Source organism: Bubalus kerabau, chromosome 6, assembly GCF_029407905.1.
Source record: "Bubalus kerabau isolate K-KA32 ecotype Philippines breed swamp buffalo chromosome 6, PCC_UOA_SB_1v2, whole genome shotgun sequence".
Classification (NCBI taxonomy): domain Eukaryota; kingdom Metazoa; phylum Chordata; class Mammalia; order Artiodactyla; family Bovidae; genus Bubalus; species Bubalus kerabau.
This window is the reverse complement of record NC_073629.1, coordinates 78,720,456-78,733,126: the sequence shown is the minus strand read 5'-3', so window position 1 is coordinate 78,733,126 and position 12,671 is coordinate 78,720,456. Positions and strand designations below refer to the sequence as shown.

The 12,671-nt window shown below is 36.5% G+C and overlaps 1 protein-coding gene across 21 annotated transcripts in view; it reads left to right on the top strand.

The window, feature by feature from the left end:
* The window catches only part of MIER1 (MIER1 transcriptional regulator), a 71,790-nt gene extending 64,182 nt beyond the window's left edge, over positions 1-7,608 (top strand). For 20 of the 21 annotated variants that reach the window (XM_055585532.1, XM_055585534.1, XM_055585531.1 and 17 more), the window contains 2 exons: positions 2,005-2,144; positions 4,574-7,608. In XM_055585532.1, coding sequence (XP_055441507.1) covers positions 2,005-2,144; positions 4,574-4,902 — 469 coding nt within the window. In that variant the 3' untranslated portion in view covers positions 4,903-7,608. Of the gene's footprint in view, positions 1-2,004; positions 2,145-4,573 lie in introns of those variants that run through there. The other variant, XM_055585536.1, reaches the window with a different exon arrangement.
* Positions 7,609-12,671: the final 5,063 nt, after the last annotated feature.

Genomic DNA, 12,671 nt, shown 5'->3' with positions numbered 1-12,671 from the left:
TTAGACAAAAACATTAAGTTAATTAATGCCTTTAGACAAAAATTTGACTGAATTTTTCAATCTTCCTCTTTAGTCAAAATGTATAGTTAAGAGCAGATTATCCTGAAAGTTATTTGCTTATTTTTCTGTTACATAGTTAACCTTTCATTTGTTCACCAGAATGAAGCACATTTGCCACTTTGCTGCCTGTACATGGCCTTGGATAAATCCTACTGCAGAGTCTCTCCATTTACTACCTAAAAGAATTGGTAGCCATATGCAATTGAAGATTTTGCTGTAACAGCCTTGCAAATATTTTTTTTTTTTTTTTTTTTTAAGTAAAAAATAACTCAGCATAATTCCAACTATTTGAATGCTGCTCCAACCCCTTGGGCGGTCTACTTACCTCCTCTTTTCCTTAAGCATTCTGGATGGCATTAACCTTTAAGAAACAGTAGTAATAAGTCTTTAACAATATCATTGTTATATTCAGAGATTTAAAATAATTTTGGTATCTCATCAGTTCTAGTTTCCTTTGAGTGGCTTTTAACATCTTCCATTACCCATTCCCACTACACCAGATTTATTTCCAGCAATTCTTCCTAGTGCATTATCTGTTTGTTAGTTTTAATTTCTGAAGTCCCTTTGGCATTGCATTCATCATATTCATTCTGTTTCTCTGTGCCTCAGATTTATTACCTAATTGTTCTATAATGATGAATGACATAAAGCCAAAGACATCTTAAAAGACCAACAAATTTAATTCCCTCCGTTTATAAATGAGGAAAATAAAGCCTAAAATGTTAATGAGTGCAGACTGTTACACAGACTTTCAGTAAAGTTCCAAGCCCTTCCATGGTTTCTTTCTTGTCCACATTCCTACTTACCCTGCTCACAAAATTCTGAAAGATTTGTCTTAATATTTCTATTATTCCTGTTCTGAGGGAATTTAAAAATAAATGATGTATTTAGGTTTTTATTGTACTTCTCTGCACTGTGCAAACTTAGGCACCAGTGGTGCAGAGGTGAAGAAAGCAGACTGAACTTAACTGCCTTCACGGGATTATTCAGTACAGGTGACATCAGACTTTTCCTGTAAAGAGGGCTTTGCAGATGTTAAGTTCTGTTGAAACTACTTAGGTCTGTTGTTGGTGTGTAAAAGTGGTCATAGACACTATGTAAATGAATGTATATGACTGTGTTCAGTAACATATTATCCATAGAAATAGATCGGCAGCCCACAGGCCTGCCTTTGCTGCCCTTTATTCTAATGACTCGGTAGCACTGCATAGTTCATAAAACACTTTGCTACACATATCCTATACAACAGCCCAGTACATAGGTCATGTGCATTTTATAACTAAAGACACTAAACCTTAGAGAGAGAGGTATTTAGTTCAGCTCTAACCTCAACCCAGTGTCACTTACCACAAACGTCATCCCATGCCGTTGAGCTCAAAAATTACTTAGGGAAGACGTAAACTCACCCCTGATGATATACGGGCAGATGAAGCTAACAGATAAGCCCAGGAACTTTGCGAGCTTATTATACCTCAGCTCTAACAGAAGGGTGATACAGAAAGTAACAGAAAGTTTCAGGAAAGTATTTCATTATTAGGTCCTAGTTTGTCTTTCAGATACTGCCATAGTCATAAAATAATCTTTGTAAGCTTTACAATTCCAATATGTGTTCAGAAATTTTTTGTACTCCTTGTGATTGACATCATCCCTCTTCATTTACAGCCTTTCTGATTTTAGTTGGGCCACTCTGATCATTTGCCTACAATTTCTAAAGTTTTAAAACTGCCTGTAGGTCTGTAACATTTGCTAGGGTAAAGCCCTCATACATTGTTTTCCTACAGACATTTAACCAAAAGGAGCTTTCCATTTCAGTGCTTGCACTGGAATGAATATAAGGGAAAATGAGGGTATACTTGCTAAGAAAGCCTTGTAAATTTAACCTCAGTTTTAATTTTCAGCTGTTTTTAATATAAGAAAATAATCATCGTTTCCCTCAATTTTAAGGGATTACATGGATCGTCTTCTAGATGAAAGTGAAAGTGCTGCTTCCAGTCGAGCACCATCTCCTCCCCCAACTGCCTCAAACAGTAGCAACAGCCAGTCTGAGAAAGAAGATGGCACTATAAGCAATAGTAATCAAAATGGTAAGCAAGCAGAGAAACACTTGTATTTCTTGATAATGATGGGCACTTTTCCTTCAGTAGCCTGGGAAATTCTGTTTCCGTGTCTATTCAACCCCCAAAGCAGACCTAAAGTAATACCAGATGAAACAGAATATCAGGGTGCATATATACGAACACAGAGAATATGTACAAGTTAATTGGAAAGAATTCCCATTGATATCACTAAAAAGTACCTTTAATAAAGTATACCATCAACAATGACCATTTCTTTTTCTTATCAGGTTGGAATGTCTAGATGTAAGTATTCTTATTTGTTAAGTCTTAGACCAGAACTCCAGCCGTTTCACATCAGAAGTACACAGATACTTAATGAAATACTTTGAGTGCTTATAACAGTTTAGCAGGAAACCTCTTTAAGCATATAAATGGAAAAAAGGTGATAGCATAATAACCTAGAAAGATAAGAAAAGATAAAACAGATGTGTCCGCCTGTGCGTTCATATTGTACAAAAACATTCATTTTTATGCCCATGAAAAAGAAGCAAAGAAACACATATTTGAGATTCAGATAGGTTCTTGCTTAAAATATAGAGTGGACCGAGGATCAGTAAGGCCTGGTCAGAGAATTTTCTTGATTTCTACTTTAATTAAAATAGTCTTAAGTAAGACCATCTCTAAGCAGAAAGTAATAAATCTTCTCTGATCCTCTTTAATAGGAAACTGGTAAATTAGAGATAAGCTCTGCCCACCTGCATTCTGATATAACAGCTTTAGGGGAGGGCCAGTGGAGAGCTAATCCCTTCTCCCCAACAGAAACTAGAAGAGGAACATTGAACAATTTGACCTTTTTTCTGCTCTTTGCTCTCACACTGGCATTTAATATACCTTGGTGAATATATTTTTTCACTTAATGATCCCTTTCCATTCCCTCATTACTTCCCCTCTAAGAACAAGCCAAACAAATATTAGGGCCCAGCAGCCATTTCCTGATTCAAAAACATTCAGGTTCACTGACATGATTTCTAATGCCAGTCACAACCATCCTAAAGTAGAATAAGCAGCTGAGATTGGGACTAGGGTGGAAACTCAGGGAGGCAGACGGTAGGTAGTACAGTCAACCCTCTGTATCTACAGGTTCCACATCTGCAGATTCAAAATACTTAAGGAATCATCTCTAGAGTATTTATAATACTTAATAAAATGTAAACACTATTTAAGTAATTGCCAGCACAAAGTAAATTCAAGTTTTTGCCTTTTGGAACTTTCTGGAATTTTTTTTTAAGTGTTTTGATAGGCAGTTGGTTGAATCCTTTTAACCATTTGATGATACCATGCAGTTAGCCTAGGAACAGTGTTCATAAGTTACTTACACATTACTCTGCCCAGAGGCCATTCACATGTAATACAATTAAGATTTCTAGGCTTTTCAAGGAAAGGAAGACCTTTCCAACCCAATTCTCTTTCTTCGTAAGGGGCTTTAATTAGTGTCTTGAAATCTAATAGTGATTTTTGACCTAATGATCATTTAACCTAGCTTCTTGTGCTTACTATGGCAAAATCACTCCTTTTATATCATATGGTACATAATCTCATAAGCAGTCATGGTTTGAGTGCATTTTTGGGTTGAGAAAATAGAATACTTTCTTTGACCAAAATGTATATTTGAGGGTCATTCTTATTTTTTCAGACAATTAAATTTTCATTTTCTCCAGTAGCACATTCTGTATTTTACATTAAGCATTCACAAAATTTGTCTTCCATTTTGCAGTCAACTGTAACATGACCTTTTGTTATATTATCAGTTATGCTATTTCTTTTCTCAATCTATTAGGAAAGAATTTGTGTTTGCCTTTAGCGTTTTCAAGTGTATGCTTGTATAGTGCAGGCATTAATTTAACATTATGACAGATTAATGTTAAGAATGAAAAAGTCATGTCATCTTGCTTTTATATGGCAGTTAGAAAACTCAAGCTGCTATAGAAAGAATATAATTTTTTCATTGTTTTAGAAAGTTACAAACTGCTAAACCTGAATAATTTATGAATATCTTTGCTTTAATTCAGCTTATTTAGACTGCTGGTGGATCCATTGCTTATTTGTTGCCATGTAATACCAGCATGCTATTAATACATACCAAATCCTATTCTTAATTTTTTACATTTATTAGCTTACTCTTCACAGCAACCCTATAAATTTGTTATTATCCTCATTGTATGTGTGTGATCAGACTGAGGTACAAGAGTGTAAATAATTTGAGGTCACACAGCTACTAAAGTAAATAGAGCCAGAATTCAGCCTATACACACACACACACACACACACACACACATATTTGATACCTCACTTCCTTGATAAAAAGTTATTTTATAGCTGTTCATAGCACTTTTATAATAATTTATGAATTTAGCTTTATAATATTAGCAGTTGCTTTCATGTCTCTTCCAACCTAGGGGTGTCATCTAACGGACCAGGTGAAACATTAAACAAAGAAGAAGTGAAAGTTGAAGGATTACATGTTAATGGACCAACAGGTGGAAGTAAGAAACCACTTCACACAGATATGGATACCAATGGTTATGAAACAGATAACCAAACCACTGACCCAAAAATCACCCATATGACTGCAAGAAATGAAAATGATTTTGATGAAAAAAGTGAGAGACCTGCCAAAAGGCGAAGGGTAAACAGCAATGAAAAAGAAAGTCCAGGTGGTTCTGAGTTTTTCCAAGACACACTCTCACATGGAAAATTTGAAGAACTTGAGAACACAGATGACTAAACTTAACTTTCTTTGGAGTAAATTCTGGTGTGACTAAAATTTTCAGGGTTGATGGGTTACCTTAAAAAGTTGATTTCCTTGAAGCAGTTGGTTAAAATTTGAATTGAGTCCTAACTTTAGTAAATAAGATTTCATAATTCTGCTTTGCAGATTTTTTACTTTAAAATTGTAAAGGCCCTTTTAAGGAAATGACAAATAGTTTAGTAAATTTGAATGAACTACAGATACATCTGTACCTTCTTATTTGATGTATTAATCCTAAAATTTCACTACAAGGTATTTTCTTAGTTTGATGGCAGAGAAGGAAAAAACAAGTTCAAATTTCTGATTAACATCAATTTTTCTGAGTTTCTTGAAATGTCTTTTATAACAGACATTTTTCTCTCCATACAAATTGAGTATCATTATTAAGGAAACCCTTATGAATCCTGAAAGTTATGCTAGCATGATTTTTTTATATATAGAAGTTTAAAAATAAACCAAGTCAGGTTTGTATATGTAAAATTGTTGACATCAATGATGTCTTTCCATATTCTTATCTGGGCTTAAGAAATACATTCTGTATTTTTCCAGATTCTTTGTAGCCTTTGAAAGATTTTTACAGTACATATGTCTTGACTGAGCTGTCCTTTCTTAACACAAAAGCTTGTATAATTTTCTTAACTTGTACAGTTGGTAAACTTTTATGAGAGGAATTGATATTCTGAGTCTGTCAGCTTTCATTTTATTTTGCTAAGGTTTTTCTAATGAATTTTTAAGTGTTTGTGTAGTAACTGAGTCATGTTTCTTATCCAGGTGGTAAAAGCATTCATAAAGGATTGTGAACATTTGTTTTTTCAAGTTTTTACTTAAGGACAAATAGTTTGAGAACTGAAATTAAGCATGATACTTAGATCACACAGTTTGTTTTGCATTTGCTATAATTTTCAAAATTATTTTTGAAGCAAAACAGAAGTTTAATGTTGACTTCAAGTGCTTAAATGTATCATGCTGACCAGAATCCCATTCAGTTATTTTTATATGCTTTATAAAATTCCCATTTTTGCATTAAATAAACAGGGGAAAAGGTTAAGTGATACTTAGATATTGGCACACACAAGGAGTTGGCAGGCAACAATATTGATTTTATGAGGAAAAAGTGATAAACTTATCTGGTGATAATAGATCACCAGATAATTAGGTTTCCAGTTACAGTCCAGCTTTTCATATTTGATAGTACATTTCCAAAGTGAAAATAAGTTATTGAGTAACCATTGCTCTGTGTGATTACAAATAGGATCATCCATTCACAAAGAGTCAGAGATGACTTGAGCAACTGAACTGAACTGATTTGCATCACCTTGCAAGAGTGCCATTTTATTTTTAGTGCAAAATTCTTATTTAAAAAAAATGTAGTTTTATACAGCTGATAGACCAACCTATATCCAAACTTTTATAAAAGATTATTAACTACTCTTATCACACAGACATACCCCCAAATACTTCTAGCAGTTCATTTTCAGCCATCAAAGAGCCAGTGTCTTTTTAGAATATGTCTTCTGTGGTCTTGTTTTTAATGGCTCAACTGTCTAATGCAATTGAGTAGAGGTTTGCACTGAGAAATTATGGTTTAGGCCTTATTCTCCATGAAGTATTACTATTAACCTATGTTCAGACTGCTTCCCTCCACCAATGTGAACAACTTTTTTCCCCCAAACAGTGTTAAAAGCCACTTTACAACACTTGACTTTACATGATGTAGATTCACTGTTATTACATATAGATCCAAGTAAATCAAAGTTCTGGGTGAATGTGGTGAGAAGCGTGAGCTCTTTGTTGTTTTGTTTTACCTAGAACATTAATTTATCCAGAATGGCAGCTTTAGCAGATGGTCACAATCCATTTTCTAAATCAGATTTTATTATATGAATCCAAAGTATCCTAGCTCTTTTTCAAAGATGGTCTATAGAAATAGTGATGATGTACTTTTTTTAAGTTGTTGCAATATTAGAGATGCCATTTTCACCTTCTTAAAAGATGCATTTTGTTAACAGGTTTGTGAAGTTCTTGCAAACTGATATTACAGGAACATTTTAAATAAATTCTCAGGCATGTTTGCAAATACGGCACATGTTGTATACATGTTAGGAAATTTTACTTTTCTTAATATTTTTAAAGTCTGCCTAATGAAAAACATTCCACTATTATAATACATAATGCTCAGCTTTTCATAGAGAAATATTTAATTGTATTTTATGTTTATACAGGTATTTCACACAGTACATTCTTTATAATGCAGCCACTATAACTTGATAAGTCATTGCACTACTTTAAAAAATTTTAGTAATACCATGAATTTAATTTGCTTAAGATTTAGTACATTTCATAACTCTTGACAAACTGCATTGGGAAAAGAAGCCTTCGTTAACAGTTACTTAGTCTCCCTCACCCCATACCTACCCCCCAGCAAAGCACTATCTTTATTTAGAATGGTATTCTGTTTTATGATGTGTTTTCAAATAGAGTTCAAAATTTGCAACTCAGTTCAACAAAACAAATCTGTTGAGCTTTAAAACGTATTTGAAATAATATTTAAATAGTCATTTAAAATTATGGATTAATGTTTTTAAATTTATGCATAATAATTTTGCACTGTAAAATAATTCCCTTCCCCGGTTCCCTGTCTGCCATTCTGAATATGCTTATTAAAATATTTTTTTAAACACATTTGCCTACATAATGCTTTGTGAATGATTTTTAGTAGATTGAGTAGGTGTTAATTATAGATTTTAAGGTTGAATGATGCACAGTTTACAATGTGAATGTATATAATTTCTGTTCTTTCAGCTCCTAGACAAGGGTGTGAAATAGTGTTTCAGTGGCTCCTGATACCTTTTACCTCATGGGTAAATGGACAGATGATGTATTTTTGTGTTTTTTTGTCCTCCAGAGAGATCCTTAGGTCTGTGGACTTCTATTCACCTGTTTCTCTTTCTCTGAACTACTTAATTAAAAACATAGTTTCCTTCTTTTACAGTGCAATTTATATCACATACAGTTTTGCAAAAAAATTTCACTTTACCCTCAACAGAAAATTAAGAGTGGGCATTTTGAAGAGTGGGGACTGAAGACTTTTCCAGGCAAGATGTGTGCTGATGACCCTAGGGGTGTGTAACTAGCTCTCTATCACTGCTAAATACCAAATCAGAAATAAAGGTTTTTCTAACTATAATCCATGTTTATGCAAAGTGCCAGTGAGGAAAACCATGTAAATCTCTCCCTAAAAATGACCTTCCTATATCATATAACTGTACTGATTATTTAAACTTTTTATCATAAAATCAACTCTGCTGTTAATAATCAGGTTTATCCTTTGCAAAATCTTATCTGCCCCATGTTATGGACTGATTTTATGTTTTTAAATATCTGTACTAATCTCTGTCTTCTAATACCAATTATCCATAACCTTATTTCTGTTTTACCTTTAGTATTGTGCTGGCATCTTTGACATCTGACTTCTGTGTTTTTCCTTTACCAAACAGGATTATTTTTTATCTTGTTTTTATACTAGGTCCTGTGACTTTTTCAGAATATATAATATACTGTTGACCCTTGAACTACACAGGTTTGAACTGCATGGGTCCATTTACATGCAGATTTTTTTCAGTAGTAAATACCACATGATCCATGTTTGGTTGACTCTGTGGGTGTGAAACATTGGATGACAAGAGGAACACTATACAGAGGGCAGACTGTAAATTACACACAGAGTTGCAACTGGGTGGAGGGTCAGCACCCCAGCCTGTGTGTTGTACAAAGGTCAACTGTACTTAAAGTGTCATTTTGCTTGTTCTAAGAAGTGAACTTGAATGTGCATTTAAAGTTTACTTATTCTGTGAAGAACATTGAGGACTTGCCATATAAACTGGGGTTGAACTTCTAATTCTCCTTTGTCCAAATTGATGGTAAAACCTTCTTCACATTTAAAAGTCAGTGGTGACAAGTTCTCATCATGTTTCCATATGCAATATTCAACAAACATTTGGGCCTGTACTTGTGCCAGCTACTGTGCCTAACTTACGGCTTCAGAGATGTAGCGTGTTCTCCTCAAGGCATTAGGTGAGTGCAACAGTGGAAGTGTATGCTGAGTCCAAGGAGGGCACAAGAAAAGGAAGAGTAGGCATGAGCTCAGGGGAATAAAGAGCCAACGACTGTTTGCCCATAATTCTAGCTAAGTAAGATTTCCCTTGAACTTATTGTATTTGTTAGAAATTAGGCAACTATAAGAGGAACTAAACAGCCTGTTGATGAGGGTGAATGAAGAGAATGAGAAAGCTGGCTTAAAACTCAGCATTCAGAAAACTAAGATCATGGCATTTGGTCCCATCACTTCATAGCAAATAAGGGGAAAGGTGGGAACAGTGATAGATTTTCTTTTCTTGGGCTACAAAATCACTGCAAATGGTGACTGCAGCCATGAAATTAAAAAATACTTGCTCCTTGGAAGAAAAGCTAGACAAACCTAGACAGTGTATTAAAAAGCAGAGATGTCACTTAACTGACAAAGGTCCATATCGTCAAAGCTATGATTTTTCCAGTAGTCATGTATGGATGTGAAGGTTGGTTCATAAAGAAGGCTGAGCGCCAAAGAATTGATGCCTTCAAATTGTGGTGCTGGAGAAGACTCTTGAGACTCGCCTGAACTGCAAGGAGATCAAACCAGTCCATCCTAAATGGGAATCCTGACTATTCAGGATATGGGAAAAAGGGAAACCCTGACTATTCATTGGAAGGACTGATGCTGAAACTGAAGTGTTAATACTTTGGCCACTTGATGCGAAGAGCCAACTCATTGGAAAGGATCCGGATGCTGCAAAGATTGAAGGTAAGGAGAAGGGCAGTAGTGAATGAGATGGTTGGATAGCATCACTGACTCCATGAACATGAATTTGAGCAAATTCTGGGAGACACTGAAGGCATGGGGAGCCTGATACACTGCAGTCCATGAGGTCACAAAGAGCTGAACATGACTTAGCTACTGAACAACAACAAGCAACATTAATGTGTGAGTCCCATTAGAAGGCTTTTGTTTTTACCATTTCCTGCAGGGCTGATTATAACAGCTGTGGCTTATTCAGGACTCACCCCCTGTTGTCATTCACTTTCCGGGGAGCACTATAAGGTGAGGAGACGCTTGATCTGATGTTTGAGAGAGGTGAAGGCTAATGCACATTTGGCCTGATTAAAATTCCACTTTTTGCTGTAGAGTTGGCTGAACATGTCTTTCTGCACATCAACTAGAAAGTGTTTATAGAGTAAGTTCAGTAAGTTTTAAATGGTCTTCCTCCTTTTCTCTGAAAGAGAATTGAATTAAGTGTATAAAAAGCTTAAGTGTCTTAAAGAGAAAAATCTGGACCCTGAATTGGGGTAGTTTCTTTCAGAACCGAAAGAGATCAAGGGGAGAACGGCATCAGAGCCGCTTCAAACTCCTGACCAGGAAATCTAGGTTTAGGGAGAGAACTTGCCCTTAGTCTACTCCTGTCCCTAGGATGCTTTAGTTTAGTGAATGTGAGAAACCAGTTCCAGCTACAAGCTAAAGAGGTGCCAGTCATCCTGAGAATGAATACTCCCATCAATCCCCTCTGAACACACAGTTATAGACAGTGGAAGTTTATTTGGTTGGCTAGTGGTTCTGAGCTTTCAAACACCCTGAATTACCTGCTTCATTAACTGCTTTGCCTTATGGCCTCGTTATTTGCATCTGCCTCCACTGTTTAGTGGGTAGGCATCTGCATTGTAAAAACACTCTCTCAAGACAATTGGGCTGTGTCCACAAATTTCATAAGTGGCTAATTTTGTTAATAATACTGAGCCTAAAAGGGTGAAATGGCTCACTTAGCTGTCTTACCTGCCACAATCCTGTGTCACACCTTTAAGTGAAAAGAGGATATTCCCGGTTTTGTTAAAGGCATATGTTTCATGTAGATATTTGGTTAGGAAAATCAATGAAGGTCATATGCCAAAAATAATAGTTATTTCTAAGTGTTGGGATTATGGTGGTCTTAAAAACAAGTCTTCAATGTAGCGCTTGTCACAGGTGCCATTTTGATTTTGTAGGGTTAGCCCCTCCTGATCACAAGTCTCATGAAAGAGGGCCATGTCTGTTTTCTTCACCGTATACCCAAATCCAACCACAGTGCCTCTTGCCTTACAGATAAATTTATTTGCTCACTGGGCACATGACACTGCTTTTCCAATTGCTTATAATTGCTTTTCCTATGTGCTGACCAGACTCTTGGGAGATTTCCCACTCGATTTCCCTGTACCTTTGGGGATAAATCCTAAATTGTACTTCGTATTAACCCCCACCCCTCCACCCACCTTTCATTTGTGAAAGTGCATTTCATTCAGACACTCCAATCAGTTAATGCCATTGCTGGTAAAGACACTACCACTTTCCTTGGGGCTTTGTTTTAGCTCTGACTGCAGAGAAGGCAATGGCACCCCACTCCAGTACTCTTGCCTGGATAAATCCCATGGACGGAGGAGCCTGGTAGGCTGCAGTCCATGGGGTCGCTGGGAGTCGGACACGACTGAGCGACTTCTCTTTCACTTTTCACTTTCATGCATTGGAGAAGGAAATGGCAACCCACTCCAGTGACCTTGCCTGGAGAATCCCAGGGACAGGGGAGCCTGGTGGGCTGCCGTCTCTGGGGTCGCACAGAGTCGGACACGACTGAAGCGACTTAGCAGCAGCAGCAGCAGCAAGAATTATGAAACTTTTATTTCCTCAAAAAGTTTCTAGTTAAAATTAAGAAAACAGCATCTCCCATTGCTTTTGTTAACTCTATACTTCACCATAAGGGCTTTCCAGGTGGTGCTAGTGGTAAGGAGGCCTCTTGCCAATGTAAGAGACACGAGATGTGGGTTTGATCCCTGGGTCAGGAAGATCCCCTAGAGGAGATCATAGCAACCCACTCCAGTCTTCTTGCCTGAAGAATCCCGTGGACAGAGGAGCCTGGCACACTACAGTCCATAGTGTTGCAAAGAGTTGGACACGACTGAAGCAACTTAGCATACATACCTCAATGTTTTCCCTCTCCCTAAAGTCTGTTGATGAGGGGTGGGGGTGGGAAAAAGGAAAGGGGGTCTACATGGGTGAGTAGAAGAAACACTCAACATGAATGTCAGTGGTTACATGGCTAGCCTGCATCACCGTCTGGGCTCCACAGAGAACCCAAGTCAATATTTGTGACTTGACTACTAGCAATATCACAGCCCTTTTTATGCTTTTAGTTGAATTTTAGATTAAGTATCCTGTTGAAAAGTCAACTTATTATAGTTAAAAACAATGTTTCTGAAGCAGGGTCAGTTTATATCCGTCACTGACTCAATGGACATGAGTTTGAGCAAACTCGGAGATAGCGGAAGACAGGAAGCTGGTGTGCTGCAGTCCATGGGGTCACAGAATCAGAAAAGATTTAGCAACTGAACAAAGCATTTACAAGGTATATCCCATAGGCCAACAGTGAAAGCAATGAACTTAACCTGATGGCTTGGAGCCTCATTAATGTTTTTAATCAGTGCTTCTAAATATTCTTTTTCAGAACAAATAGCTGAAAGCCCCACTGTGCCTGGCTTTGTTATTTCCTTATTTCTGTTTATATACCTCATTTCCACCAAGAGATACGTCTAAAATATGCACAGTTGACCGTTAACACAGATTTGAACTGTGTGGGTCCTCATATGAGGATATCTTTTTCCAATAAATAGAGTATTTGTATTTTCAT